The sequence below is a fragment of the Serinus canaria genome, chromosome Z (genome assembly GCF_022539315.1).
Source record: "Serinus canaria isolate serCan28SL12 chromosome Z, serCan2020, whole genome shotgun sequence".
Lineage (NCBI taxonomy): Eukaryota > Metazoa > Chordata > Aves > Passeriformes > Fringillidae > Serinus > Serinus canaria.
The window spans coordinates 73,287,947-73,303,410 of record NC_066343.1 but is presented as its reverse complement, the minus strand read 5'-3'; the positions used below and the strand labels follow the sequence as shown (position 1 = coordinate 73,303,410).

Sequence of the window (15,464 nt, the reverse complement as noted above, 5' to 3'; positions counted from 1 at the left end):
TAGATAGCAGTTTTGATGCCTGATGACCAAACTGATGCCACAGGGCATCACACACAGCGATGTGCCCAGTGTGGAGAGCCTCACCTCACCTCTGCCATGGGGCCCAGCCACCAGCAGCCTCTGCAAACCAGACGGGCAGAGCATTTTATACCCCAGCAGTGCTTCTCCTGCACATCAGAGACACAAGCAGTGGAAGGAGAATTGATCCCAACCCAAAAAAACCAGAAATGAGCAGTAAATAAAGACCAAGTGACCGCCCTGGTAGGTGGCTTCTGCGTGGCACAGGTTTATAGTTAGCAATGCGGTTTGTTTTATTAGTTATAAATAAAGTACAAAAAGTCCACCAAAAGTGAATCTAAGCATTTCCACAATTTCTAATGTCTTTCCATTTCTTCAATGCACTATTGCTTTAATATTAATAATAAATATTTTTCTAGCTTTCTTCTATAAAATAGTCTATGTAGCAAAATGTTGCACAGCACAACAGAACAGCAGTAGGAATACAAAAATGTGGGTGATCCTTTCACCTGCCCGGGTCATTAAAGGAGAGGGGGTTTTGTTTATTCGCTCCTTGTTTTGCTTAGCCCTCTTACAGTGACTTTGTGGGGGAGGACAACCAACCCCCCAGTCCCCACACAGCTCAAAATCACAGCTCCAGGCTACAGGGGAGGAGTGTTACAGAGCAGCAAGGTAAAAAACACAGACAGGTTTAAAACCTGGGGTAAGGCAAAGTCAACAAAGCAGCGCAGCACCCTGAAGGGACAAAGAGAAAAGAATTAAGGTACTGTGATTTTGTGCCTTTCTAACCCAACTGAGAATTTCATCCAAAGCCTTTTTGTGGGGAGGATGCCTACTGGCTGAGCACATGCATCAAAACCCCACTTCTGCCTGTACACGGCTAAATGTCTGCACTGACTGAGCATGGTTATGGCTTAAAGCTTAAAATGTTATCAGAGGTTCTCTAACCTTCTGGCAAAGCTGGAACTCGTGATACTCAGGAGCCTTTGGGGAAAGGGCAATGCATTGCAAGAGTGGTGCAGCCACGGTGGGATGGGGATGCTTGGCCATGTCATTTTGGGTCTGACCCCCGTCTTGGGGGCAGGAGGGCTCTGGGGCAGATCCCAGCTCTACACTGTTTTAAAAAGTTCCAAACTGAGGCTCCCTCCTGTACAGGAGGGTTGAAGTCAACTGGTCAAGATCAGTGTTAAGTGCTTCTGCCCCATGCATGTGTCAGAGCTGGGTTACAGCCAGTGCCCATGGCAGGCTTTGCAAGGAGATGGCAAATGGATCCCGTGTCCATCCCAACCACTCTCAGCTAGACCTGGTGTCACAGGATCACAGAATTGTTTGGGCTGGAAGGGACCCTAAAGCTCATCTCATTCCACCCCCTGCCATGGGCAGGGACACCTTCCACTAGACCAGGTTGCTCCAAGCCCCATCCAACCTGGCCTTGGATACTTCCAGGTATGGGACAGCCTCAGCTTCTCTGGGAAACCGGTGCCAGGGCCTTCCAAACCTCTGAATAAAGAAGTCAACCCCTAAAAACGGCATTGAATCCCTCAGTTCTGTTGCCTCCAAGCTTAGGCTCACCCTATTAACTCTTTCATCCCAGCTGGGTGCACACACAGAGGGTGAAAAGAGCCACACCAAGCACTGACAGATGCCAAAAATTACAGAGCCACCACACCTGGGCTTCCTTCCTGGGCTTTTGACACAATTTGCAGAGTCTTGCACTAAAGGCATGCATTGCCCCTTGCAGTGGGGGCCTGCTGGGTGTTATTGCAGGGTCACACAAGCAGCAGCAGCATCACCAGAGGCATCAGGGACAGGGCAGTACCAAGAAACAACCAAACGTTTTGGTATATGCAGAGCGTCGTTAACCGCCTTCAATGCGCGAGGACACAAGTGAAAGGATCACCAGAGTTTGATTATGAGTGCAAATAATATTCATATATATGTGCTAAACACAGTCACTATATTGCAGTTTTCCACTATGTCACAGCATACAGAATCAAAGGTTTGCATTTTTATGGAATGTATCCAAGGTAACAGCACCACAGTAATACAGTTTGTAATCACACACCCTGATTTTTTTCTCTTTTTTTTTTTTTCTGTTTTTGACAAGATAAGCATTACCCCCCACATCCCCTGTTTAATTTTATTTTAAGTACCAATGCATGCAAAGCATTCCATTCCCAGAAACAATGCAAAAATGAGGTAATAGGAGTAATAAAAAAAATTAGTAGTAATTTCTAAATAAATAAATTATAATTAAAAATGCAAAAAAACAACTATAAAAATAATTAAATTAGAACCCACAATATCTACAAGTTAGTCATAAATTATGATTGTTAAATATAAGGCATTTAAACTCACAAAACCCTGTAAACTATTGATGTTTTGTTTCTAGATTTTGTTGTTGATGTTTGTTTTCTTTTTAAACTCATCCTAACTTGCAACCTACTTGTACAAATTATTTAAACGCAAAGGAACCTGACACACTGATACAACTCCAGACACTGTAAATTCTCACGCACCTTGGGATCAGTCACTCACACGAGACCATGGGAGTTTGGTGCTTTTCTTCATCAAAGGTTTGCTTGTTTATTTGTTTGTTTGGTTTTGGTTGGTTTTTTTTTTCAGCTTGATCAATTTTTTTTTTTTTTAAAAACTGTGCTTGTTTATTAGGCAAATAGTAACACTTTCTAATAGGCTTTAAAAGAAAACACACGGTCCAGAAGTGTTCCTCATTCCCTCCCCACCCACTGGGGGAATCAATCCCCCTGTTGCTCTCCCTGCTTCTCCCCCACAGGTCACACACCTGGGCAGACCAAACCTACGCAGAGTATTTTACCACCAAAACCTTGCTTTGCTTGTCATGGTATTAGTATTATTAGTATTATTTGTAATGCTGCTTCAATGCTGGTGGAGCAAGACCCACAGGTATCCATGGGCCACTCCCTGACCCATGGACATCAGGGCTGGGACCACCACATTTCCCAAGAAGCTGTTACTTGTGCTGGGTGGAAAACGTGTCATAAAATCATGGAATGACTTGGATTGGGAGGGACCTCAAAGCTCATCTTGTTCCAAACCCCCTACCGTGGGCAGGGACATCTTCCACTAGACCAGGTCACTCCAGACACCATCCTGCCTGGCCTTAAGCACTTCCAGGGTTCTCTGGGCAACCTGTCCCAGGGCCTCCCCACCCTCACAGCCTTATACATGCTCCCTATATGTCACTATTTGCCTCCTTCCACTCCTTCCCACCTGCTTTGGCACAAAATGAGAGAGGCTCCTGCGCCCTCAAGTTGGGCTTCCCTTCTTCTCTCTCGTCTCTCACTGGGGAAAAAAGGACATCTCTGTGTGCCTCTGAGGTTGGTGTTTTCCAGTTACAGCTCATGAGAATCTTACAGTTTCTCAGATGAGAGTTTATGACTGAATCTACTTGGGAGAGCATTTCTCTCCAGTGAAACATATGCTCAGGGGAGACAGAAATCATTCCCACCACACCAGCATTTTCAATAGATTATGTTTTTAATTCCCCTGCTGCTTCTCTACAGCTCCTTTCTCCCTTAGTATGAAAGAAAAAAAAAAAAGGAACAAAAAGAAAACTACAGGTTTTGGTTATGAATGCCGGTTTTCCCGAGGGTTTTCCGCCCAATCCCTGCAGTTGGTGTGCTGAGATCTTTTTTTTTTTTTTTTAGGGGGAGCATGGATCGCAACAGCTCACTCCTTTGGGTATTACCTCTTAATTCTGTTTTGAGTGTTAATGTGATTAAGTTTCATTTTAACAGCCACTGATTACTCCGTGTGGATACGGCCTGAAACATGCACACAAGCCCGCCTGGGCGCAGGCGTGCGCGCTTTGGGGCAGGACACGGCCCCCAAAAGCGGCAGCCCCACCTCCACCCTGCCTTCCCCTCCCACACCCAAGGGCTCATGGTCTCAGCAGTGTCTTGTGAGCATCGAGTTTTCTTCTGTCCCCTTATCACGAGATGCTTTGGCAATGGGAAGAGAGTCAGCGTTTTGCACCTCTCGGCACCCCTCCGGCGTTGTTACGCCCCAAAGGACAGCGGAAGGCGCCGACTCCCGTAACTATCACTTTGGAGCAGTGCTGGCGAAGCCAACACGCCACACAGCTCACAGAAGAAAGCATCACGGACACTTGCAATCATGTAGACAGAACTTCCTTGGATTTTGATATGACAAGCTACTTTGTTAAAATACAGAAAGCAAAGAAACAGCATCTACTCAAATACTGTGCTGCTACAGAAAGTGTCCAGCACCAGCAGACAAGCAGGAACGAAGCTTTTCCCTATTGCTTCGTTCATTTTATCCCCAATTTTTATTTTTATTAAGCTTCTCTAAATTTGCAACACACTGTAAATGCAAGGGAAAGAAGCACACGCGGCTGAGGCAAAGAGCACAAACCCTTCTGACTGTAAACAGGATTTTGCTTTTTCTCCTCTTTCCCCCACCCCGAGGATGGGGACGTTTGACCTCTTTATTCCCCCTCTGCAATGTATTAATCAGGCACCAAAATAAGGAATCTATGAAAAAATATTTGGTGCAAATTAGGTAACAGCAACATGTCCACCACAAGATGAGTAGGGCATCAAACACAACATTTCTTAAGCTAACATGCTCCAGCTGCCATCCATAGAAATAGCTAAAGGACCCCTAACATGTTTCTACATATTTGAGAGGTATATATACAATCCCCATGAAAAGCAGGATTGACAGGCCGGACTAACTATAACTAGTTCCTTCATATTCAACACTAAAATCTTCTGCAGCACGGGGTCTCTGAGCTCCGGGAATGCCAGCTCCCTTTCACTGGGCCTGTATCCTGCGTGTATGTGCAATATCTCCTACTGCTAGATATTGTATCACCTCCTCCTTCTCCTCACTACCATGCCTGCAGACTTCCCCTCTCAATCAAATGGCTCAGAAGGCAAAAAATTTCGCTGCAAGGGTTTATGGCCATACGACCTGGTAAGGAAAATGGTGTATCCAGCTAGTCTTTTCAGCTGTCCGAGCCGAGCTGTGTTTCAATGTCCACCCTGCAGATTGGGCACTTCTTGCTGGTGGCCAGCCACTGGTCCACGCACACTTGGTGAAAGAGATGCATACAGGGCAACCGCCTGCAGAGAGGAAAACACCACTGTTTTTTAGGTGTTAGGGTGGAGGAAGTCCAAGGGAACAAAAAGAGCTGAAAAACAGCATCTGGGGCTGCTTTGAATGTAGGAAACACTGCTGTGGTGACAACATTGCCACCAAGGTCCAGCAGCCTTTCCCAGGCACCTCAGTTCACATAGGGCAGTGGGCTGGAGATGGTGTCCTCCTTGGCCTATTAGAAACCCCCACACACCATCCTCAATTGAGTTGTTCCTGTTATTAATTGTGCTGGCTGCTAACTTTAAACGTTTCAGGAGCAAGGTTATACTCCAAAGCCTCTTAGCTCTGCATGGTTGTGTCACATTAGCAGTCAGGTGGGCCCACACCATTCCTGCTTGGGTGTCCCCAGGGAACCTGATCATGTTTCACCTACATCACCTCTGCCATCATCATGTATCACCCCTGTGATACAGGAGAACTTTGAACCATAAGAACTGACAGCAAAAGGATCAGGGCTTGTCTTGGCAATTTAAGGATGAGAAGTACTTCTCACCTGCAGTCCCTTCAGCCATGATAGCTGAATTTCTTATCCCCATTCTTTGTCTCAAGCAGGGATTTGACCCAGTGAGCAGCCTGGGATGTCTGTTAGATACAACTGGAGTTCTGTTGGCTGGGGCTGGTTCTCTGTGACCAAAGTAATCCTACTTATTTTACAATAAAGCAGCTGTGTCTTGGACACAAGCCCCACTCTCCTGGACTTCTCACCAACACTGCTTTTCATCATACTTTGGTCATCTGTCAGGCTCAGGTGTTGATGACCCCAAGCTCCAGATGGTTGTCAGAGATCAGTCTAACCTACCCTTCTCTGACACTTTGCCACCTGGCCAGCTGGTACAGCCTGGAAGCAGATGATCCAAACCCAGGGAACACTATAAAAACCTGGCCCCCTTGCTGCTGCAGGGCTCTTCCTGTCTATGGGCCATACCAATGTCCATCTGCAAAGCATTTGGGTTCCCAGACCCCACAACAGCCCAGGTGAGTTTCTCAGGACAAGAACAGAGACATTAATCCAAATAAACACAACTCAGATGACACTGAGAGGCACAGGAGGGGATGGAAGGATCTCACCTGACGTCCTCTCCGTCTTCAAGCATGGACAAACAGATTGTGCATTTCTCGTCGGTATCTGACTCCTCGCCATCGTCTTGTTCAGCTTTGCCTTCCTGTGGTCTTCTCTGCAGCAAAATTAAAGACATTTGGTTAGACCTTGCACTTCTAATGCTCTCCGAAGCCTGGGCAGTTGCAGGAAGATAAATAATGAGATCTCCATCTATCAGCCAGATCCTCCAGCTCGGGGAAGCCAGCCCAGCCAAAACAGCCAGCGAGATGAGTGTGCCACCAACATGCTGCAGGTTGGCATGTCTCCTCCTGAGGCTGGTAGCAGTGAGGCTGTTGGCAGTACCCCAAGGAGCATCCTGTCCTTTGCTGCCCTAATACAGCCCGCCACCACTTCCTAGCAGTGGGGATGGCCTCATGGTCTCCTTTGCTGAAGGCTTCTCTTTGAGAGGACCCCAAACCTCATGTTGCCACCACTGCCAGGAAGGGCAACCGCTGTGCCCCATGCCAGCTTGGCCACTGGCCCAGTCCCATGCTGTACCACAGGGCCATGCTTAACCTGTCAGCTGCCCCTTTTTCTCTTCCCCCACTCATCCGTTCCTATTCATGTCCTTTTCCTGGGCTCACTGGAGATGTGATGAGAATCGAGTGCAGCAGGAGGTTACCTCACTTCCAGCCTGGGCAATGCAACATCCCTACCCTCCAGCCAAGAGTGACCAACACCAAAAACTACTACTCAGACAAGCATTCTTCCCAATTTCTACTGAGCACAACCCAAAAATGTGCCCATTTCCTCATGGGTGGGGAGGTCAGCTCCAACAGAGGAGACCCCCGTGGTGAAGCCAGGGGAGAAGAAGGCTCCCCGGGCCGCAGGGCAGAGCTGCTGGCATGCAGAATGGGGCAGGTTTGCATGCACCAAGCCCCCTTGGTGGTGTGCACTTTCTTACCAGGTGCAGACAGGGGGGAAATTGCACCCGCTGGGTGGGAGAAGGTTGAGACCCTTTTGAAAATTTGGCCCGCAGCTTCCTAGCCTAGAAGTGAGAAACAGGCAGCTGAGCTACGCCACCGCTCCCGCCCCCAGGAGCCCCACGAGAAATTAAAGCACCCCTGCTGCGGTGGGACTGCAACCCACCAAAGTCCTTCCTTCTGCCTGCTCCGTGCCCACAGCCCCTGGCTGACTGAGAGGGGCTGGAAGCCGTGCTGTGTTCTGGGGCACTCACCTTCTTGTACTTGTGGGGGAAGGTGAATCGCTCGATGGTGTTCTGGACGGCGCCCCGGCTCACGCTGCCCAGCCTGTCCTCCAGCTGCAGCAGCTCCTGCGGCACAGGAACATCAGGAAAGCCCCATCCCCATTGCTCCCAAGGCACCAGGTGCCACCACACAGCCATACCTGCTGGCAACCGAGGCTCCCTCCTCTCCTCTCCTCAGTGGAAATGGCCATCAACCCCAAATAAGCCATGCTGTAATGATGAATCTGGTCCCTGGCACTTGGGATAATAACTAAGAGCTCGAGGCAAAGAGCTGGATATCCAATATCTCACAAATTAGGATGGGATTTGAGCTTCATCTGACAGGCTGGGAAACAAAGCCCCATAGATCTGGAGCACTTTGTTCACAAATGAAAGGAGCCACAGCCAACCCAAACCAGATCCAGGCATCTCAGAGTAAACCATCTTTAACCAAATTTAACCCCATCACTTCCCAGCTATTATTAAAATTGATGAAAGACTCAACGAAACTGCCACACCACAAAAAACAGTCTTACAGCTTTATAGCAGAGCTTGCATAAATTCACAGCACTTTAAAAATTAATAATTCCAGTCCCCAGATACGTACTTCATAGCTCTCCCGCACAGCAGATGTGTGCCTGCTTGGGTTCAGTCCCTGAAGAGCAAGCAGCTGAAGCTGAGGGTAGGGGTAATTTCTGATTTCATGAACAACCTGAAAAAAGTGAGGGAGAAAAATAAAGCCACCTGTATACATGCCAATAGAAAACCCTTGTGTGCCCTGAGGTAAATCTAATGCTTTAAAAATTCAAATTGAAATAGTAGATTGACACTTTCACTAATTTAAGCCTTTTGATAACAAAAAAAAAAAAATAGGTTTTATCAAATACATTTTCTAACATGCACTACTTCCAAATAAACTGTTATAATAATTCCTGTATCATCCATGGCATTATAATTCCAAACCCCCAACATGGATTAGATTACAATAAAATTTTATTTCATATTAAATGGGTGGTTTTCTGTTCATCCAAACTTTGATTGGTTTTTTTAACGCTTGCTTTAGTACACAGGTGTCAGGGTCTGACACAGCACAAGGGAAAAGCACCCTCGTGGGATTTCTGGGGATGTTTTAAGGATTACCAGTGGCTGGCATGATTTAGCTCCAAATACAGCACCCTGCTAGGAGAAGGGGTAGAAAATTACCCCAGTCAGCCTGTCTTCTCATCAATCCCACCTCCACCTGTGCAAGAGGTCATGAAAACCTTTACAGGTTGCATGAAAACTGATGTAGAGAGCAATGACTTGATGAGGGATGGTCCTGGGGGCTGACACCAGGGAAAGCAGTCACCCACTGCCAATCCTTCAGTGCACAAAAAGTCCTGGGAGACCACAGTTCCTTCCAGTATTAATTATATTATTAATATTAACTGCTGAGTCTCTCACATCCCACCCATGTTTTGCAGACCAGCTTGTAAACGTGGTGCTGCAAGCAATGGACCGAATCCTTCCAGAACAGCTGAGCTTTTCTTTTCTTTCTCTAATCCAGTGCAGTGATGGAGCATTATCCTTTCAGACACTCCCTCCCACGGCCGGAGATAAGTGGGATTTGCAGGAGACAGGTGATAGAAAGATAGCAGCCTTTATTTTGACTGCTTTCTGGCAGGCAACGCGTAAAACATTTCTCAGTAAAGGCGTTTCACTTACCACCTGGGTTGAGGATGTGCTTCTGGGGAAGTGGTGCATCCGAGGTGTGGCCAGGTAATGCTGATAGGGCTGGGGCACCGGCCGGACCTGGAACTGGGCGTGGGTCAGCCCCGCGTCCACGCTGAGGTCCCTGTGGGCACCAGGAGGGACACGCGGCTCTGAGTGCCTGGCTGTGCTCAGGGACTGCAGCACACCAGACCACACTCACAGGGAAACCTCCCTGCTGAGCTCTGGGCTGCTCCTCAGCCCAGGGAGATGGTACAGCTTGGCTTGGCTTGGCAGGGAGTTTCCTCCGGTTTGGGGAATCACCCACCAGGCCACCATGAAGGAGTGAGGGGTTGTTTCTGTGCCAGGTAGCATTTGAGTTATGTGGGGTCAAGAGCTGTGCAGATGCACCCTGCTAATTTCAGAGCAAGAGCATTTTGGTGGCTCAAAAGGGTACCCAGGCTCAGCAACTCAACCTGATCAGACCAGGATCTTCCAGTGCTGCAAAGTGTTACACTTTGCCTTGAATGTTCAACAGGAATACAGTTAATTACTCGAGGGACTCAAAAAAATGGTAGCTTTTAAAAGCTTCTGGTAACTTTTAGAAGCTAGATGGCCACTGTCTGTGGGCTTTTTTGATGTGCCTGTGCTCTCCTTAGAGGTCTCCCAGCCCAGATCATGGCAGGACTTGGGGAGTCAAAGGACGCTATGCCTTGCCTGAATTCAGCCTCAGGGTGGTAAGGATTTGAGGTGTGAGGGTGGTGAGGCCCCAGCACAGGGTGCCCAGAGCAGCTGGGGCTGCCCCTGGATCCCTGGCAGTGTCCAAGGCCAGGCTGGACAGGGCTTGGAGCAACCTGGGATAGTGGAAGGTGTCCCTGCCCATGGCAGGAGGTCCTGTCCAACCCAAACCATTCTGGACTTTTATGTTTCTATGAACTCCAGACCTGTGATTTGTGCAAAAAATATTTCAAGAGTTTAAGAAATGTCTGGATGAGGCTGCTGGAGGAAAGGGTGAAACAAAACTAGAAACAATACCAACGGAGCAAGACATCCCTGATGGCCCTGCTTGGCTGAACACAGCCTGGCCCAGGTGAGCAGAGATGGAGCTCAGCTTGGTGAATCTGAGCCCTGTTATCCTCCACAAAACTAACCCAGATTGATCCCTGGACTTGTCATAACCAAGATCACACCAAACATCACAGCTCTGCTCAATCCAACACATAGAGACAAACCACAACACCACCACTACCACACCATGTGGAGGGAGTGGGAAAGGGCCTATGCAGCATATCTATCTCTAATCCAATTTGCTGATCCCCATTCTCTTCAGCCTAAGAGTCATTCATAAAATGAGTGCTTTGAACATCATTCACTTTATCATCATTACAAAATCCCTTGCTCTAATAACAATTGTCTTCACATTTCCCTAAGAAAAGCTAATGAGAGCATAGGGGTGGCTTCCCATTTCAGCCTCCAACTTCTCCTCCCCTTCACAGCAGCAGTGGGTACCACACCTTCTTGGGAGCAGCCCAGATGTGTCCTCCAGCAGCTGTGAAACTGCTTTCACCACCCAGAAGATGGGGACCTGAGGGGACAGTAGATGCAGAAATCCTTCATCCAGAACAGCCTGTGCACCAGGCAGCAGCAGCAGTGCTCTAGAATTCCCTGATACCCACACCAAGCTGGATGCAATGACCCTCATGGGTCCCTTCCAGCTCAGGATATTCTCTAGTTCCATGATTCTAAGTTGAGGCTAGGAGAGGGACTACCTTTGCTGGTCCTGTGTTAGCCATGTGCTAGACAGACAACACCTGGCAGAGGATGAAACACAGCAGGCAACTGGCAGAAACAGAACCAGGGGGAGAATCCACAGACCTTGGCACTTTCCAGCTCCTGTGTCCCAATTTTAGATATTTACGCAACTGCTTAAGGTTGTTCCTAGGTTGATGGAGGGCTCAATTGGAAATCAAGAGGCTTTGGGTCCATTCTCAGCCCTGCCACCTTATTCATGCATGACCTTGATCCCTTCCTTTCTGCCTTCCCATGTTCCCTGTCTATGAAATAGATGTGGTAATTCATGGAGTGCTTTGAGATCAAGGACTGAGAACATCTCTCAAAGGTGAATGGTCATTATTAAACTGCACAGGTAATTGCAGTAACAGGACTGCTGAAATGTTTGTGCATCTAGAGACTTTAAATCAGATGTTGAGGTTCCTGAAGTGATGCTTTGGGTCTACAGATGTGTCCAAAGAAAAACAGAGAACAGGACAGTATTTTTCCAGGGTTTGGGGCTGAAGAGGCAGAGCACACTTGCTGAATAAGAATGGAACTATCACTTTCTAGCCCATGCTACAGGAACAAGTGTACAGCATGTTGGTGCTCAGGTGCAAGGTCCAAGAGCTGTGATGCTTGTGGTAATGGGCTGCCAACAAACAGCAGGAGTGAAGGACAAGACACCAGATAAAACAGGTAGGATGGTCATCACTGCATGTGTGTGCAGAAGATGATTTAAGGAACCAAACAGGAGTTTGTTTATTCTTCACCAGAAGATTTCAGTTGGGGTTGGGCTGTCTGAGACAGCCTCAGATCTTTCCTCCATCCCCACTTCCACCTCCTGTGGCAGTGCCCACCACCTACAGCCTCTGAGGAAACACTGCTGCTGCTGCTCATCTGGGGGTAACACATTAGAGGGGAGCTTTTATATTTGTCACTGGGCAAAACTCTTCATGTGCCCCAAGGGAAAGTGAGTCACCCAAACATATGCTCCCCGTGTATGGTTTCTGTCACCCCCACTCCTTGGGTTTTATAAGGCTATGGAGCAACGGAGGGGAGGAAAGGAGGGAGGGGGAAGGCACTTAGGGATGCTTTATCAGATACTTCTAATGATCATAATTAAGCACTCTGAGCTGAAAGAGAGGCAGAAAGAACCGCTTCATCCAGATGGTGCATGAACTGCTTTGCAAACCAATCCAAAAAATGTCATCCCGACCACATTCAGCCCACAGGAGTGCCAATAATGGGAACACCTGAGAAGAAAATTGCAGGAGGATGTGGTCATATTTTAGATTGTGTATTATGCACTGAAGGGGGGAAAAAAGCAACAGCCCTGGGTTAAAAGGACTTTTCATTTGCAGAGTGGAGTGCTCAGATGTTAGCAAATGCCATCATTAAAACTTCCTGTGCCATTTTATTCCAGTCCTCTTGTGCAAACACATTGCAACCATCTTTAATTACCAGTTCACATGCTATTTTTTTCCATTCAGTGCACAGAATGGACTTTGCTCAGCTTACAAGCAGCTACTCAGAAGAATGTTTTTATTTTCTCATTCTTTTGACCAGGTTACCATACTTTATTAAATGTTCAAGGGCTCTCAGCCTGCTCTGAAAATGAAATTAACAATTCCTTGCAAAGCTTTTCCAGGGTATTAAACACTACAGTTGGAGAATGATGAACAAATCTCCATTCATACCACCCTGCATGGCAGGGTAGCATGGTGCTCCCTAATTTGGACCACAGAAAATATTATGGCCACTGGGTTTTGAGTGCCTGAAGGACAGCAAAGGGTCTAGTTCAGGCAGACAGTGGTCTACAGGAAAAAAACACTCTCTGTGCCCTACAGCACAAAGAGCAACTTGGGAGAATTAATGCTTGGCTTTACTGTTAATCTGTAGGTGAAAAGTTACGAGCAATAACAATGGAGTGTGACTAAAGGGGGGCAATGGAGCTGGGGAAGGGAATGGAGCACAAGTCTGATGAAGAATAACTCAGGGGCTGGGAAGGGAGCTCATCCTGGAGAAAAGGAGGCTCCGGGGGGACCTTGTGGCTCTGAACAACTCCCTGACAGGAGGGGACAGCCAGGGTGGAACAGGATCTGCTCCCAGGATACAAGGGACAGGAGGAGAGGGAACGGCCTCAAGTTCTGCCAGGGGAAATTTAGATTGCCTACTAGGGAGAATTTCTTCATCCAAGGAGCTGTCCAGCCCTGGCACAGCTGCCAAGGGCAATGCTGGAGTCCCCACTCCTGAAGGGGTTTAAAAGCCATGTTGATGTGGCACTTGAGGAAATGGGTCAGTGGTGGACTTGGCTGTGCTGGGGAATGGTTGGTCTTCACAGTCTTAGAAAGCTTTTCCAACCTAAATGATCCAATGATTTATTTATATAGGAGGCTTTCACACTCTCACAGACCTGTAAGAGATGAGTTTTCCCAGTGCACACTCCCCACACTGTAACCACTGATCTGTCTCATTAGCTTTCACCAACGCCATGATCCCTGGTGGCATTCCCCAAAACCCGCAGCCTTCCCAGGACTTTTTAAATGCCTCATTGGATGCAGCAGTGAAATGGGGATCACTCACCAGTCTGTGCCCTCTGCCAAATACCTGGGCTGGGGGCCCATGGGTTGTGGAGTCTGCAGTTGGTGGCTGAAGTCGAAGCTGGGGTGTAGGCGGTGAGGCTGGACAGACATGCGCTCTTGGGCCCGCCTGTGGGGAGGAGAGCAGCAACAGGCAGGGTCAGGCACAAATGGGCGCTGGAATACCTGTCAAGAACCAATGGGCACCCCCCAAAGACTGGGCTTGTGGACAAGTGTCCAAGCCAAGCACTCCAGCAGGTGTAGGTGGAAGAGGAACCCAAGGTTGTCGTTCCCCCACAGCCATCACGCAGCAATCCACTCTCAAGCCCTGTGGCACCCACATATGCTCAGTTTGCAGGAGATGCTATTTGCTGGCAAGGTGCAGAGAAGGAGGGGAAACCAAACAACTTCTCAGCAGCTTTGTGCAGTTTGCACTATTTCCTTTTCTGCTGCAGTCAGCCCCATAAACAACGCACAAAGTAAAATGGGCTCCTGCTCCAGCTGTGATCCATCATCATAAAGAAGCTGCAGGTTGTCTCGTCTCCCGTGCAGTCCATAAACTCCTGGGGAACCTCATTCATAACCAGATTACTCACGAGTGACTGAAAGCAGAATTTACTCTCACTGGCCTTTGCCAACATTTCTTTGGATGATGGACAGGCCAGGCTGTGTTCCAGGTCCTTCTCCCACTGCCATTGCAGGCAGGGAAAAGAATACTCTAGAAAATACAGCAAGGTTTTTCTAGGGATTTGAGTCTCATGATTATTGCTTATTTGAACTACTCAGGGGAAGTGCGTGCGCTGCTGGATCAGTGTCCACATTTGACAAGAGACGAGGAGGATGCGCAAGCAGGATTTGCATTACAGACAGGCTCCTACTCCTACCCTTTGCTTCCTGACCAATGGAACCATCACAAAGAAAATCTTCAGGAAAAAACTAGGGCAAATGGAGCAGGGGACTGCCAGATAAATAACTTTTCATGCAGCCTCAGTTCATAGGCTTCACTCTCAAAGGCATAACCCATATTCCCATTACTGGGACCTCCTGCCCCACACCTGTAAGGGTTCTGACATCCTGCTCCACTGCAGCTTTCAGAGACAAGCACTGGGACTGGGCAGGAGGTTCCTGCCTTCTTCCACACTACAGCCCACTTGCAAATACAACACTGACAGCATTTACCAAAGCAGGTTCTGCATGGAATTGTGCTCTGTGCTTTTATTTGAATTCAGCTTATGACTAAGAGATAAACAGTCAGTTTTATCATCAGTTTCTCAGCCTGGAACATACTCACTACCCAATTATTAGCTAATCATTAAATCCACCTAAAATCTAGTTTATGCATAACCAAACAATGATGAGAAGAACACACAATTTTCAGACAGAAAGGACATGGAAAGAAAGGGTTTTCTATCCATAGCATTCTTTCCAAATGAAGCATCATTGCAAAGTCTCATCCTCTGATTCTTGATCCATGGGTACAACCCACAAATAGCTTCCATATGTTCCCAAAAAAAATCACTCCTCTCTCGAGAAACACAATCAAGACAAGGCCAGGCATCCATTTCCATCTCTGCTGAGTTACAGCAATTCTCTCTGCATTTGTCAACTCAGTGTGGATTTAGGATGCTCTCTGTGACAGAGTGTGCGGCAGGTCAGAGGCATCATTCCCTCACAGACACAGAAAGCCTACCCAACCCTGGGCAGCACAACCTCCATGTGTATGACCTGATGAGGCAGGTGGGCATGTATGGGTTTGAAACAGCAGCTAGGAGGATGCAGCTCACACACGCAGGGACTGGAAAGGCCCCTGGCAACAACACCATGATTCTCCTAGGAGTGACAATAATGGGACACACCAGATGGGCACAGTAGGGATCCCCACAGGAAGGGCACACCTTCAGGTGCAGCCTGCCCCTCAGGTGGATGCATTCTCAGTGCACACAGGTGAGCTGGAGAA

General features: G+C 47.9%; 1 protein-coding gene across 1 annotated transcript in view; it reads right to left on the bottom strand.

Moving 5' to 3' along the window:
- Positions 1 to 281: 281 nt before the first annotated feature.
- The window catches only part of ARK2C (arkadia (RNF111) C-terminal like ring finger ubiquitin ligase 2C), a 54,486-nt gene continuing 39,303 nt past the window's right edge, over positions 282 to 15,464 (bottom strand). Inside the window, exons 3-8 of the mRNA XM_050987233.1 lie at positions 13,512 to 13,637; positions 9,171 to 9,300; positions 8,074 to 8,178; positions 7,458 to 7,553; positions 6,250 to 6,356; positions 282 to 5,147 (exon numbers count right to left, since the gene is read on the bottom strand). Coding sequence (XP_050843190.1) covers positions 5,030 to 5,147; positions 6,250 to 6,356; positions 7,458 to 7,553; positions 8,074 to 8,178; positions 9,171 to 9,300; positions 13,512 to 13,637 — 682 coding nt within the window. The 3' untranslated portion in view covers positions 282 to 5,029. The remainder of the gene's footprint in view (positions 5,148 to 6,249; positions 6,357 to 7,457; positions 7,554 to 8,073; positions 8,179 to 9,170; positions 9,301 to 13,511; positions 13,638 to 15,464) is intronic.